We start from the raw sequence: 12,915 nt of genomic DNA, 5'->3' as shown, positions 1-12,915 counted from the left end.
GTGAAAGAGCAAAGAAACAGCGATCGGAATTATCCCGATTTCACTGATACCACGCGGTCGGAAGGCCGCGAGTGCCCGCAAGGCCGTGTTTACGCTACCTATGTTGAGGCTAGAGAAGTGAGCAGAGTAATCCTGATTTCCCGTTTGGAGTTCTCTGTTGACATCTACCCCATGGCGCTAATATGACCTTGCCTTATGCAGTTACGAGCACTGTAAAACCTTACTAAAACTGAAACGCCAGATGGCGTAATGGGTAGTAAGAATAAGAAGAAAACTGAAACTCTGTTCTGTTGCGTTTGTGTGGCTGTTCTTCAAGTCTGTTCTGTTGTTCTGTGAAATTTGCTCACCCCATCAGCTTTGTCCATTTCATGCTGTTACTAATTAAGTGTAATATAATACATGAGAGCACAAGACAGAGACGATCGAAGGGAGGTGAAGGTAGAAGCAATGGTAGATTGCATAGGTTTACGCCCTTTTCAACACTATGGGGTTATTTGGAAGGCGGGACCTCTGAATTTATCATCCATCTCCTAGAGGACTGAGCCAAATTTGTCGAAATCCTTAAGAACTCCAAAAAACAAGCTAATTTCAGAAAGAATCATTGGGGTTTTGAACCAGGGTCATCTTCTCCAAATTCCACCTGATACCAACTGAGCTAATGGAGCATCCCGGATGTGAAGGGAAACAGAGGTAGGGACAGAATGAGACAAAGCAACCTTGTAACAGGAGGTGAGGTGAAAGAAAGGAAGGGACGGGAAAAGAGGGAGAGAGCAGCACACCTTTACATCCTTTTGCCTCAACATATGAATGTGTTTCTAAGGCCGACCATTCATATGGAGACACGGCATACGGCTCACAACGGGAGGTGGGGGAGATGTCATAGCCAGTTCACAAGCGCTCTTCTGATACATAAAAACCCATCATCATCTCCGAGTTTGACTTGTATAGACTTGTCATCTCCCCCAAAAATTTGCTCCTAGTTGACCTGTGACCTCAGACACCGTAGTTGATAATAATCTTTATTTCCTCCGACAGCATTCGTGAAGAGTGACCGTGTCAAGCAGTTCCCCGGTCTGACGGTGCGCTATGTGCGTGGCGCCGATCCGGTGATCAAGCTGCTGGACAAGAACCACGAGGTCGTTGAGACACTGGGAATCGACAAATGGAACACCGACTCTGTCGAGGAGTTCTTCCAAGAGCACCTCCAGAACTAGGTCGCCCGACAGCACATGCACACTCATGTGCGACCAGGAGAACAAAAGGAAAATGAAGATGGTTTTGTCTTTTTTTACATATCCGCGTACAAAGACACATTTGAAACTTTTTAAAGGAATTATTATTTTCTTGATGGGTTTTTAGTTGGCCTTTTTTTTTTAGGTTATTGTTTTTTGGTATTAAATGAAAACAAGCGTGAAATTCAAAATTTTTAGATAAAAGTCTGGATAGTGTGGAACATGTTGAAACTAATTTTTTCATTTTCCTTTTGCGTGCCCTGACTGCAGTGGACTGGTTTTTTAATGAGACACTTGTTGAAGTACTTGGATTTTTTGTAATGTTTTCAGTGTAATTTCCTAATGTTATTTTTAGTTCGTATTGTTTTCTTCATTCAGTCACTTAGATTGTTTTCCCATTTTGTTGAAATTCAGTGAAATTCTCTTTTTTCATTTCATTATACTTTGTGGAGGAGAGTAAGATTAATGTCTTCATTTACGACTTGTCGACTGCAGTCAGAGGGAAGAGCTTCAAGATTCTGTACCGATGACGTTCGGGCAATAAACCTGTTGGTGTGTCTGAACTGATAGTTTTCTACAGGTCTTGAGAGTTACACACAACTCCTGACGTGACTGAGTCTACTCTGACTTGAGTGCTTGGCTGTATGCATGTGAAAGCTACAGAGACTTCATGTGAAAGTGATGTTTGTTAGTCTTGTCCCCCTCTCAATGGAAGACTTTTAAGAGAAAAAGAACACTTCACAGTAACTTCCTTGGCAGTCTTGTTTATTCAGTTTTGTCTTCTCTCCCTAGAAGGACAAGAAATGTGGCTGCCATCAGGTGCTTACAGCAGTAATTTTCTTAATTCCTGTCTCTGATGATTTCAAAGTTGTCATTAGCATCTGGGTGAACCGAGGAAGACAGGGTATCGTTCCCTTTAGGGGGTACACAGTCCTTTCCATCCCTTCCAGAATTCCAGCCAATGATCTTTGTGTGAGTTCGACACCTTAAATGCTAGACATTAAATTGTAAGATCTGCTTTGTACGTTGGATGCTATCATATTTGTGTAGCCCACCATGTGACATAGAGGGGTATCACATGGGCAAGACATTGCAGGGAACAGCTAGATAGTGTTTCTTATGATTTATGGTCTTTGAGGTCGTCAAGTGATGATTGTTTTATGAGAGTGAGTGTGTTTCCTGTTGTATATCTTTATGGTGGTGTAGATGAATGTACAAGTGTCTTCTGACATACTTAATGAGCTTCCATTTTCCTACTTGGATCACTTGATCACGATTAAAAAACGTTGGTGTTTGATTTGTTAAGTTTTTATACTTGAGGAACGTTTTTTTTTTTTAATGAGAGCAAGAAAACCTCCCAGTATGTTATAGAGTACAGGTCAGAGTTTGCCAGGGCATTATATTATTCATATCTTGTCTGTGCTTTCAGACCCCCATTCTCAGACTCTCTCATTTTGGAAAACGCTGTACATACTCGAATTGCACTTTGGTATAATGTATTTTCTCAAATCCACCTTGTATGAGTATGAGTCAAGAAAGTTCAGATTTATATAGATACATATTTTTTGAGTGCATAATCAGGAATATGTACTGCTGGGAAGTGTGAAAGTGTTCTTGAACTTGAACTTTATTTGAATATTTGCGTTGGATGCCAAAATTTAAATAATATTAGTGACTGGTTGGTTGTTTTTCGGAATAAAAGTGGAATTGTTTTAACATTTGTTTGAAAAGTTCTCTTTTGTTGTTATGATGTACTCACAAATTTATGTATATTTGTATGTATGCCAGTTTTTTTTGTTTGGGTAGATGTACAACAGTTACGTGTGGTATTCTTCTTTCTACTACAGTAGATGCCTAAGAGTCTGGTGTTTGGGAGCAAGGAAAATTCAGGATTTTAAAAGAAAAGGATCTCAGCCAAATAATCAGGGTGAAAAATCTACAGTGACTCATGGTCAGGCCCACAGTCAGCAAAACGGTTTCCTCTTACTTTGAAATGAACTGACGTGGCATCTGGGTATCTTTTCAGAGATCAGTCTTTACTTAATATGGGCTGAAGACCACAACTTATACTGAGCAAAGAGTGGTCAACCTTTTGACTGATGATAAAAGTCTCTTAATTCAACGAGACATGCCCTTTTTTATTTATCCAGTTCTTGGTCTCAGGATCTAGATCAATCCTATTTCTCCTCCTCTTCATCAGTCTCAAATGTAAAGATTTACATCTCTCATGTTTACCTGGTAACGCGTCTATATGTTGTGACTACATCAATTAAAATTCAAACGGATGAGATATTAATATGTTCCTATGCACAGTAGAATTGTAAATGGGCTGAATTATCAATGCCATGCTCATACTTTGCCGAAACAGCATAGGGGGAACTGCTACTTTTTCTTTCCTCATCCTTACTGTCGACATTTTTCCTCTACTTCTTTTGTATGTTTGTCAATCTCTTGTGAACTGCTATTTCTGGGGTGCCTTGATAGTCGAAGCGGACTTTGTGCTGTTGAGGCTAGAGAGATGAGCAGAGTGAGCCTGATTCCCCATTTGGACTTCTCTGTTGACGTCCACCCCTTGGCGCTCATATATGACCTTATGCAGTTACGAGCACCGTAAAACCTTACTAAAGCAATAAAACTAACGTAAATAATTCCTGTAGTCTGAAAAATAATACACCAATTCACAAAGCAAGTTGATGTTTGTGTCTTTAGACCTATGGAGAAGCCACGTTTTGGACTAAAGCCTCTTTTGCTTCTTTTTCAAATATTTTGAAATATAGACCTATTGTTAGACTTGTGATTTGTTGCCACGTTGGTATGCACTAGGTATACACAGTCCCAGCCTGTGCTGTGTGTGTGCCTTTGGCCAGGGTCGCCTCACTCAAGGCGGCCTCAAGGGTGGCCTTTGGATCGCATATCCCACGGACGGCCTGTGTCGTTTGAGGCCCGCAAGAGTTCATACCTCGGCATAATCCCATTTGGGGCAGATGTTGTACCCACTCATCGAGATTTGTAAAAGAGATGTATACATGTACACATCGGTAATAGATACTTTCCATTTAGGAAGTTAGAGAGTTCTAAGCCTGTGTTGTTCTTATTATTCAACATACATGTATAAAAACAAAATTTTACACAGACAAACTTCAAAGTATGTCAAGCAGTGAATTACCTTTTTTTTCTTGATCATGTTTCATGGTGACACCGGCTTGATTTCATAATTTCACGTCAGTAGCGGGTATTGTCGTCCTTAGCAATAATGCAAGCCTAGCATGTTCCGTTCATTGATGGTCAGTTTTTCTTTTCTCTTTAAAAAAAAAGTAATTGTTGTGGCAGTCTATTCTACTCTTGAATCAAAGCTTGTCCTAGTAGTTGTGCGGTGTTAATGTCGTTTTGGAAGCTCACTCTCAGGCCCTTGGGTGACACGTGTGGTGAGTAGGCTGGCAATGGCAAAATATTCACTTTTTGTGCTGTAGATATTGCACCTTTACAATGTGTGGGCGTGCATTGTCTTTGCTGGAATGTGTGCATACGTCTATGTGTTTGAAAGAAGGGAACCACGTCCGGAGAACATTCTGACTGGTACTCGTTGGTGTCGACCGCAGTGTTGAAAATGTGCGAATAGGTTCTGTGGTTGAAAGATATTCAACCCCTCACCATCACACTGCAACCGGGTTTTAAATGCATACATGTAGTATTAACAATTTTACCAGTTTTCTTTTAAAATACATACATTTCTTTTTCCCACCTTTTTTGGGGGTAGATCTAAGTGTTTTACGGCGCTCGCAACTGCTTAAGATCATATGAGCACGCGGGACGCATTAAACATTTTCAGTTGGTAGGAAATTTTGAATTTTGCCCGGGTGGCGGCCGAAGCCTACTCTCATCGATTTTAAACCATCATGGGATCTTTAACGTGCATTAAAAAATTCTAATTCGTTTAGGATAATACAAAAGACAAATTTCCACGTATGCAAAAAAACCCAACAAAAAAACGATGAATTTCAATGAGCAATAAGTGCGGTATTCATTACGTAAGACATGTCTACAAAATCCAATATGGCCGCCATATCCATGGAAACGCAACTTTTTTCTCAAATTTGATTGCGGATTTTAAGATTCCTTACTATGCTTGTTATATGTGTGAAATTTGGTAAAATTTGGTGCTGTAATAAGCGAGAAAGCGTTCAGGTGTACCCTCCCCACCCCCCTTAAACAAGGTCCGCTCCAGGCAGCGCAATCACCGGGCTGCTCTGAGCAACAAGTCAGCTACTTATACTGGTGATACACGCAGAAACAGTGCTAATTCAGCACGGAAAATTTCTCGGCGTGAGAAGGGAGCCAATTACAACCCTCAACCTCTTGCAACTCAACATCTGTGGTTTGAGGAACAAGAAAACAGAACTCCTCAAAGTCCTGAAGGACAGGCAGTTTCATGTTGGCCTCTTTCAAGAAACCCTACACTAAGGTACAGACCTGGACCTCACAGGATGCACCAGTTACGCCTGTACATGAACATGATGCCGCGGTGTAGTCACTTAACCTGCGAAACGATATTCAGGAAGATGTCGTACACTTATCATCTGCCCAACCGACAGATTCCCAGAAGGCCACCATATGGCACATTGGTAGGAAGTACACACTTTACAATGTTTACAGCCCCCCCCCCCCCCCCAAACAACATGCGACTTGTCTGATCTGCAAGCAGCCTACTATGAGAAAAACCATTTATGCGGGTGACTTCAATGGCCACTCCTGAATGGGGCTGTGGTGTATTTGGTTGTTTTTGGTTGTGGCAGGGGGTTAGGCCTAGCCTATTATATTGTTTGGCTGAAAGTGTGAGAGTGAGCAAAGTGTGAGTCTGTGTTCAGTAGTATTGTTTGCTAGTTGTATAAAAGTCTGAGTTACACTGGTGGGACTTTGAGAGGAGAGAGTTGTATCAAGGCAGAGGAGGCCTGCTGACAGTATAGGTTGTGAAAAGGGTAGTTAGAGCCTCGGTTCAGTTGTGCGTGAAGTGTGAGATTCCAATCCAACGCATCGGGGCCCCAAAGCTGCGGAAGGAATCACAACACAGAGCAGAGGAACAGGTTTGGCTAATTCCTGTGACAGAAGGTTAGTAGTGTAAAATCTTTGTTTTATGTTCCAGTAACAACAGGGGCTACGTCCACTATAACGGCACAGGCCGAACGATTGAGGAGCTGTGCGAAACCAGCAACCTATCTGTGTTACAAGATGTCAACTCAACCCCTACCTTACTTCACAGAGCCCACTTGACTCTCAGCCGGCCTGATCTCACCATCTGCTCACCCGACATTAAAAACTCCTGTCGCATCGAAGTGATTGATGACATAGGAAGTGATCACAGGCCTATCGTTATACAGATCACCTCCCTACCTGCATTGAACCACCCTCAGAGGACTCAAAGGATTTTTAAGAAAGCCAACTGGGCAGAATACGAAAAGATCTCGGACGAATTGCTCTCTAGCATAGCAGAAACAGAAGATGCTGATCTTTTTAATGAACAAGTCCCCAAAAATATTCTTAAAGCTGAATCTCAGCATATTCCACGGGGATGCCGAAGAAATTTCAAACCGTTTTGGGAGTGAAGAAATCCAGACTGCTGTGGCAGAAAGAGAGAAAGCCAGACAGTCATTTGAAAAATCACGATCACCAATAAACAAAATACACTACAACAAGACATGCGCTCAGGTGAAAGTGACTGTAAAAAAAGCCAAAAAAGAGAAATGGACTCAAACCTGCAAAGATCTTGACCTTCGCCACAATGGAACAAAGGCTTGGTCCCTTGTCAGCAACCTCTCGGATGAAAGACAAAAAAAGCAACCCCAAACCTTTTTTTCCTTTGGCAGCACCATCACTGAAGACCAGAAGAAAGCCAAACATTTTAAACGGTTTTTCGCCTCTGTAAACAGGGCAGACAGTTGAGACAGACTAACCGAGGAGACTCCTCATAAATAGGGCTGAGCATAAAGAAAAAGCAGGGCGAAAAATCTCGGGGGGCCCGTGTGCAAGTTGCGCACGTTAAAGATCCTTTGGTGGTCTAAAATCGATAAGAGTAGGCTTCGGCCGCCACCCGGGCTAAATTCAAAAATTTCCTACCAACTGAAAATATTAGATGTGTCCCGCGCGCTCATATGACCTTACGCAGTTGCGAGCGCCGTAAAACACTTTACAAAATACAAACAAAGAAAAAGCCCCTACTGTGAACAACTCGCTTTTTGAAGAGGATCATATTATAGCATGATGATGGAACTCAGTCAGGCCCTCAAAAAGCTAAAGGAAAAGACAGCACCAGGACCAGATAAAATGCGCAACGAAATGCTCTGCAACCTTGGTGATAAAGGAAAAGAAGTTCTTCTTTCCCTGATAAACACCACGTGGAGAACGAGTGGAATACCAAAGGCATGGAGGATCGCCCAGATTATACCGCTCCTAAAAAAGGGGAAACCAGCTGGAGAAGCGCAAAGCTACCGACCTATCTCATTAACATCATGTATCGGTAAGATTGCTGAAAGAATGGTGAACAACCGCCTCTACTGGTACCTGGAAAACACTAACAGTAACAGCTTAAACCCACACCAAACAGGTTTCAGAAAAGACAGCAACACAGAAGATCAACGTTTTAAACTGAGTCAAAACATCCAGGATGGATTTCAGGAGACTAAACACACTGTCGCCATCTTTGTAGATCTCCATCCAACAGACGTACGACAGAGTGTGGAGAAAAGGCCTACTCATGAAAACGATGGACCTCGGGATACATGGCAAACTTTACAAATGGATCCAGTTCTTCCTGTCGGATCGAAAAATTGAAACCAAGGCAAGCAATGCCCACTCGTCAAGAGAAGTACTCGAGGAACGCTTTCTTCAACGTTCCTGTCTGAGTTGCACTTTGTTCCTGATTAGATCTTCTTTAATGATGTAGCGAACGTGCTAAAATCAGAAAAGACTCTTTATGATTTATGCCGATGATTTTGCTCTCTGGTAGACACATCACAGCACGATTGTAGAAGCAGGGAATTAAATGAAGACCTCAAGAGGCTCCACAATTACTGTCAGAAATGGAAACTTAAAATAACCTGCACGAAAACAGTATACACCATCTTTACGAAGAGCCAAAAAGCAGCCAAAGAAAATCTCAAACTAAAGATAGGAAATGAAAATGTCCACAAAGAAGAACATCCAACCTAACGTAGGAGACAAACTTGACCATAGTCTGTCCATGAAAAGCCAAGTGGAGAACATAAGGAAAAAGGCACAAATAAAAGGGCTCCAACTTTTTAAGAAACTCGCAAGCAGTTTATGGGGATCAGACAAACAAACTCTGAGAGCTCTATACCTTGGTTATGTCCGATCTTCTCTGGAATACAGCGACAGCTTACTCACTATGTGCAATACAACTACTTGCAACACCCTTGACAAGGTCCAAAACGATGCCCTTCGTTGTTTTAAATGGTGGCACGAGATCCACACCTACCGCCGCGTGCAAAATCCTTTCAAATGTTGAACCCCAGGGAATCCGCAGAAGTAGTTTTTGAGCTACATGAAAGAACTATAAGAATGTGCCCCAACCCCCCAAACAGGAAATTAGTAGAAACATGGAAACCAAAGAAACGAATTCAACAAAACAGTCAACCAAAACATCCCTCCCCACTTTTCTTTTAAAAAGCCTATCATTACAACATCGCTCAGAGACAATAGCACAAAATCTTCAGACCCAGTGACGCTGATGCTTGCATCACATCAAACAATCGACAGCTATTCAGATGAGTGGATACACGTCTATACGGACGGCTCAGCATTCAAATGCTCAACCAAAGCCGGATATGGAATACTAATACAGTACCCAGATGGAAGTTCCAATGAGGTCTCTGCAGCCTGTTGAGAGAAATGCAGCAACTACGATGCAGAAATGATGGCAATTGAAACAGCACTGTACAATCTCCGCATGGTTTTTGACACTCATCCTGGAAAAGCACAGAGTATTGTGATTTTCACTGACTCACTATCAGTCTTACAAGCCGTAGAAAATGACCATCATCTAAACCGAGATTTGACTCAAAATATACCGTTTGGCTCCCATCATCTTATAACATTCTGTGGCACCAACCTAGTAGCGCAGTGGGTCCCCGGACACTCAAACATACCTGGAAATGACAGAGCAGACACACTTGCCAAACGGAGATCGAGACAGGAACAACCCAACATTCCAACTTCTTACAACACTGCAAAACAAATTAAAAGCAACAACAAACAATATTGGATGAACAGATGGGCCCTTTGATAGACAGACACAGCAGTTTTCAAACATATGACCACAACAAAAAGGAATGACAATATCAACCACATACAGAGAAAGAAACAGACCTCAATCTTCCGCCTACGAACTACGAACAGAACATATACCGCTCAACTCCCACCTGAACAGAATAAACCCGGAACTTCCCCCAATGGGTCCCTTGTGTGACTGTGCATAATATGAGACTGTGGATCATCACCTGTTTCACTGCTCGGCCCTAAATAACATCAGACTACCCTTCTCCCTCCGAGACCTAACATTGACAACACACTCTATGGAACTTTACTGCAACTGCAGCAAACCTGCACTTATCACTGCATGGCATTGGACAGAAGGGCGAGAGCCCAGCTGTTGCTGGATCGATAACAACAACAACAACAACAACAACAACAACAACAACAACAACAACAACAGCAGCAGCAGCAGCAACAATAACAACAACAACAACAACAACAACAACAACAACCATTTTCCCAAAATAAGCTAGCAATATTTGATAAGTGTAAGTGGCAAGTGGCGATCATATTTACTATCAGTCATCTGTATTTTTGTTTTTTAATTTTTTATTGTTTTTAAATTGTTTTACGGCGCTCGCCACCGCATAAGGTCATATGAGCGCGCGGCACACATTAAACATGTTCAGTTTGGTAGGAATTAATTTTTTAATTTTGCCCCGAGAGGCGGCTTCAGCCCACTCTTCCCGGTTTTAGGACTTGCACACGGGACCTCCAAAATTTTTCATTTTCACCCTTACCCGAGAAGGCTACATGTTCGATCTTACGTACCCTAAGATCAGGGGTGTTGCGGAAAGACAGCACAAAGGAGAATTAATGAGTAGCAGTTGAAAGGCTGCAGAAAAATTCAGGAGCCCAGAAGAGGGGGGTGGGGGGTGGGGGAGAAAGTGGAGACAAAAGCAGACTATAGAACATAATTAGAGAGCAAGAAAGGAGGTGAACGGAGAAATTTCTCTAATTTTCTCGTCGCTGTCAGGATTTGAACCTGGAACCTATTATTGAATGAGAGGCGAGCACCCTAGCTACCCCAAGACCACGACGCGAGCCCACGTCTGCATCTCTACAATAGCATCAACACATTTATCATGACGCGGTGGAATCAGGCGCTCGTCATTTTATGGGAATGTGGAGTTATTGGTATATCCGTAGCGCTTGTTTATTTGTCCTTTTTTTTCGGTGAAGAAAATACCCATCTGTCTTGATTGGGGTTAACCTGTTTTCTGAGGTAAAAAAGAAATGCGAGAAAATGGTCGTCAAGGTTTTGTAACTTCTATAGCTTGAGAGTCCTTGAAAACTGAAAATTTACATATTTTGTGTTATAACCAAAGTTGTTCAGTAAAATTCACACGGAAAAGTAGTTTTATGGACGTGTAATGTGTTGAGTCCAAAAGATATAAAAATTCGACACAAATTGCCAAACTTGAGGGGGAAAAATGTCTGTTTCTTCGATTTTATTGTTTTAACGAGCGCCTGATTTCACCATGATGCCTCACAAAATTATTTAGTCTGATTCTGTACCGTGGCCGACGTATACAGGGCGCACTATCGGCTCTGTTGGTGTCATTCTAGATAAATATAATAATTATATATGCTGATAACCCGGGTGAATCTGCCTTCAAGCTTTGAACATACAGGTTGTTTGAGGCAGTTTGGGATTCCCATTGGAAGTGGACTTATGAGATAGTATGAAGGAAGTTTAATGGTAGCGTCCAGTTTTGATATCTGATATTTTCTCTTTATAAGTAGGCTATAAAAGCTTTTTAGAAAAATGTATTAGTATAATGTTATTTTATGCTGGATTTAACAGTGACCATTATGTTAGAGCCGGGGTCCACAGCGTCAGCACTCACACTTTATCACGCTTCATCACAAATTGCGTACATTAACGTAGCGGGTTGTCGAAGCCGAAGGATTTATCCAGATCGCAACTGGCCTCGGACTGCTGATCTTCAACGGTCATGTTGATGAACAGTGCAGCCTTCTTCACCTTCTGTTCGGCGTACTCATAGTTCAAACTTTCCATCGTAAGTACTTTGCACTTGGTCGACCTCACTGGGGAGTCAGAAATGACGAGGATAACGAACTACACATTCTCTGAACGACGTTAACATTTCTTGAAAAGGTCCGGCACAATCTATATTTTTCTCAACTAATGAACATTAATTAGGAAACGTTGCTAGGAAAGAAAAGTGAACAGAGCCTTTTGAAGAAATAAAATAAGCTTCGTCAAGCACCTTACATTTTGCTTATCACAACGAATCAAGTGTTCTTACCGGAGACATGTGGGTTGTTGGCAGGTGGTGATCTTGTGTGGTTTGCACCTTTCCTAACAAACATCTGTCGTCCTCTACTTTCTGGCGGGTTAGTTAATTCTCTTATAACAATATTCGGCACTTATAACATTATGTCGCAAGTGTAATAAAACTTACTAAAACTTACCTGGGAGATAACAAACTTTGAAAGCAGCTCGACAGCCGTGATTCACCCACAGGGTAGCTTTCTGGTATCCGAAGGATTCACCCAGGGTACACTCAGTCGCGGACTGCCGATCTACGACCGTCATGTTGAGGACCCATGTGGCGTTTTCCACAATCTTCTCGGAGTACTCGTAGCTCCAACTTTCCATCCTGATTACATTGCACACGTCCGGACCCTCTAGGGAGTTAGAAATGTGGAGAGCAATAGAGGTGGAGGGGCAACAGAAAAACAAAAACATCAAATTAATTTTGGCATGAAATGAAGAGGTAACATGCAATGATCTATATTATTTATTTTACAAATTTCTAATTTTTTTTCAACCAAGACGTATTCATATTTTTTTTATTATGAGAAAGAAAAGCAAACAGCTTTAGTGTGAAGAAGCAAGTTGTCAGTATTTTGTCTTTGTCCCCCCTCCCTTTTGCAATTTGACCCCCAGCTTTTCATGATGTGATATTATTATACCATTCTGTCAGTTCCAAATAGCAAGACTCTGCGTTGTGCTAACCGTCTTAGTGGCACTGCTGAAGTTAGTAAAACAGTAGCTAAAAATTGGTGTACTTCCAGCCACCTTTTTTTCAAACAACTTTGAAAAGATATTGGCAACTCAACACTAACATAATTCTATACTTTTCTTTCGGTAAACTCTATTCTGTAAACGGACCTCTTAACTGCATGTTAAAATTCTAGTTTTCCAAAAGGTACTGACCGCACGCTTGTGTCGCAGTCAGGACGGAGAAGAGGACGAGAACTACAGCGGCGCTCATCTTGTCTTGTTTTGTTTTTTTTGCTTTTTGTTTTTTCCCTTGGGCTTCATTTGAGCCTTTATTTTATTTTTTGGGGTTTTACAACAAAAACATAACACCACAAGAGCCATCCA

The 12,915-nt window shown here is 41.7% G+C and overlaps 2 protein-coding genes across 2 annotated transcripts in view; one reads left to right on the top strand and one right to left on the bottom strand.

The window, feature by feature from the left end:
- Positions 1-2,950, top strand: part of LOC101845024 (selenoprotein F) — a 10,818-nt gene extending 7,868 nt beyond the window's left edge. Inside the window, exon 4 of the mRNA XM_005105995.2 lies at positions 1,036-2,950. Within this exon, the coding sequence (XP_005106052.2) occupies positions 1,036-1,214 (179 nt within the window). The 3' untranslated portion in view covers positions 1,215-2,950. The remainder of the gene's footprint in view (positions 1-1,035) is intronic.
- An 8,489-nt stretch (positions 2,951-11,439) lies between these two features.
- LOC118478337 (lectin ADEL-like) lies at positions 11,440-12,802 on the bottom strand. The gene is made up of 3 exons (XM_035971792.1): positions 12,745-12,802; positions 11,997-12,212; positions 11,440-11,609 (listed from the first exon to the last, which is right to left on the bottom strand). The coding sequence occupies exons 1-3, from the start codon at positions 12,800-12,802 to the stop codon at positions 11,440-11,442; spliced, it is 444 nt and encodes a 147-aa protein (XP_035827685.1).
- Between the last annotated feature and the right edge of the window lie 113 nt (positions 12,803-12,915).

The sequence above is a fragment of the Aplysia californica genome, unplaced genomic scaffold (assembly GCF_000002075.1).
Source record: "Aplysia californica isolate F4 #8 unplaced genomic scaffold, AplCal3.0 scaffold00506, whole genome shotgun sequence".
Taxonomy (NCBI): domain Eukaryota; kingdom Metazoa; phylum Mollusca; class Gastropoda; order Aplysiida; family Aplysiidae; genus Aplysia; species Aplysia californica.
This window is presented reverse-complemented; position numbering and strand designations above follow the sequence as displayed.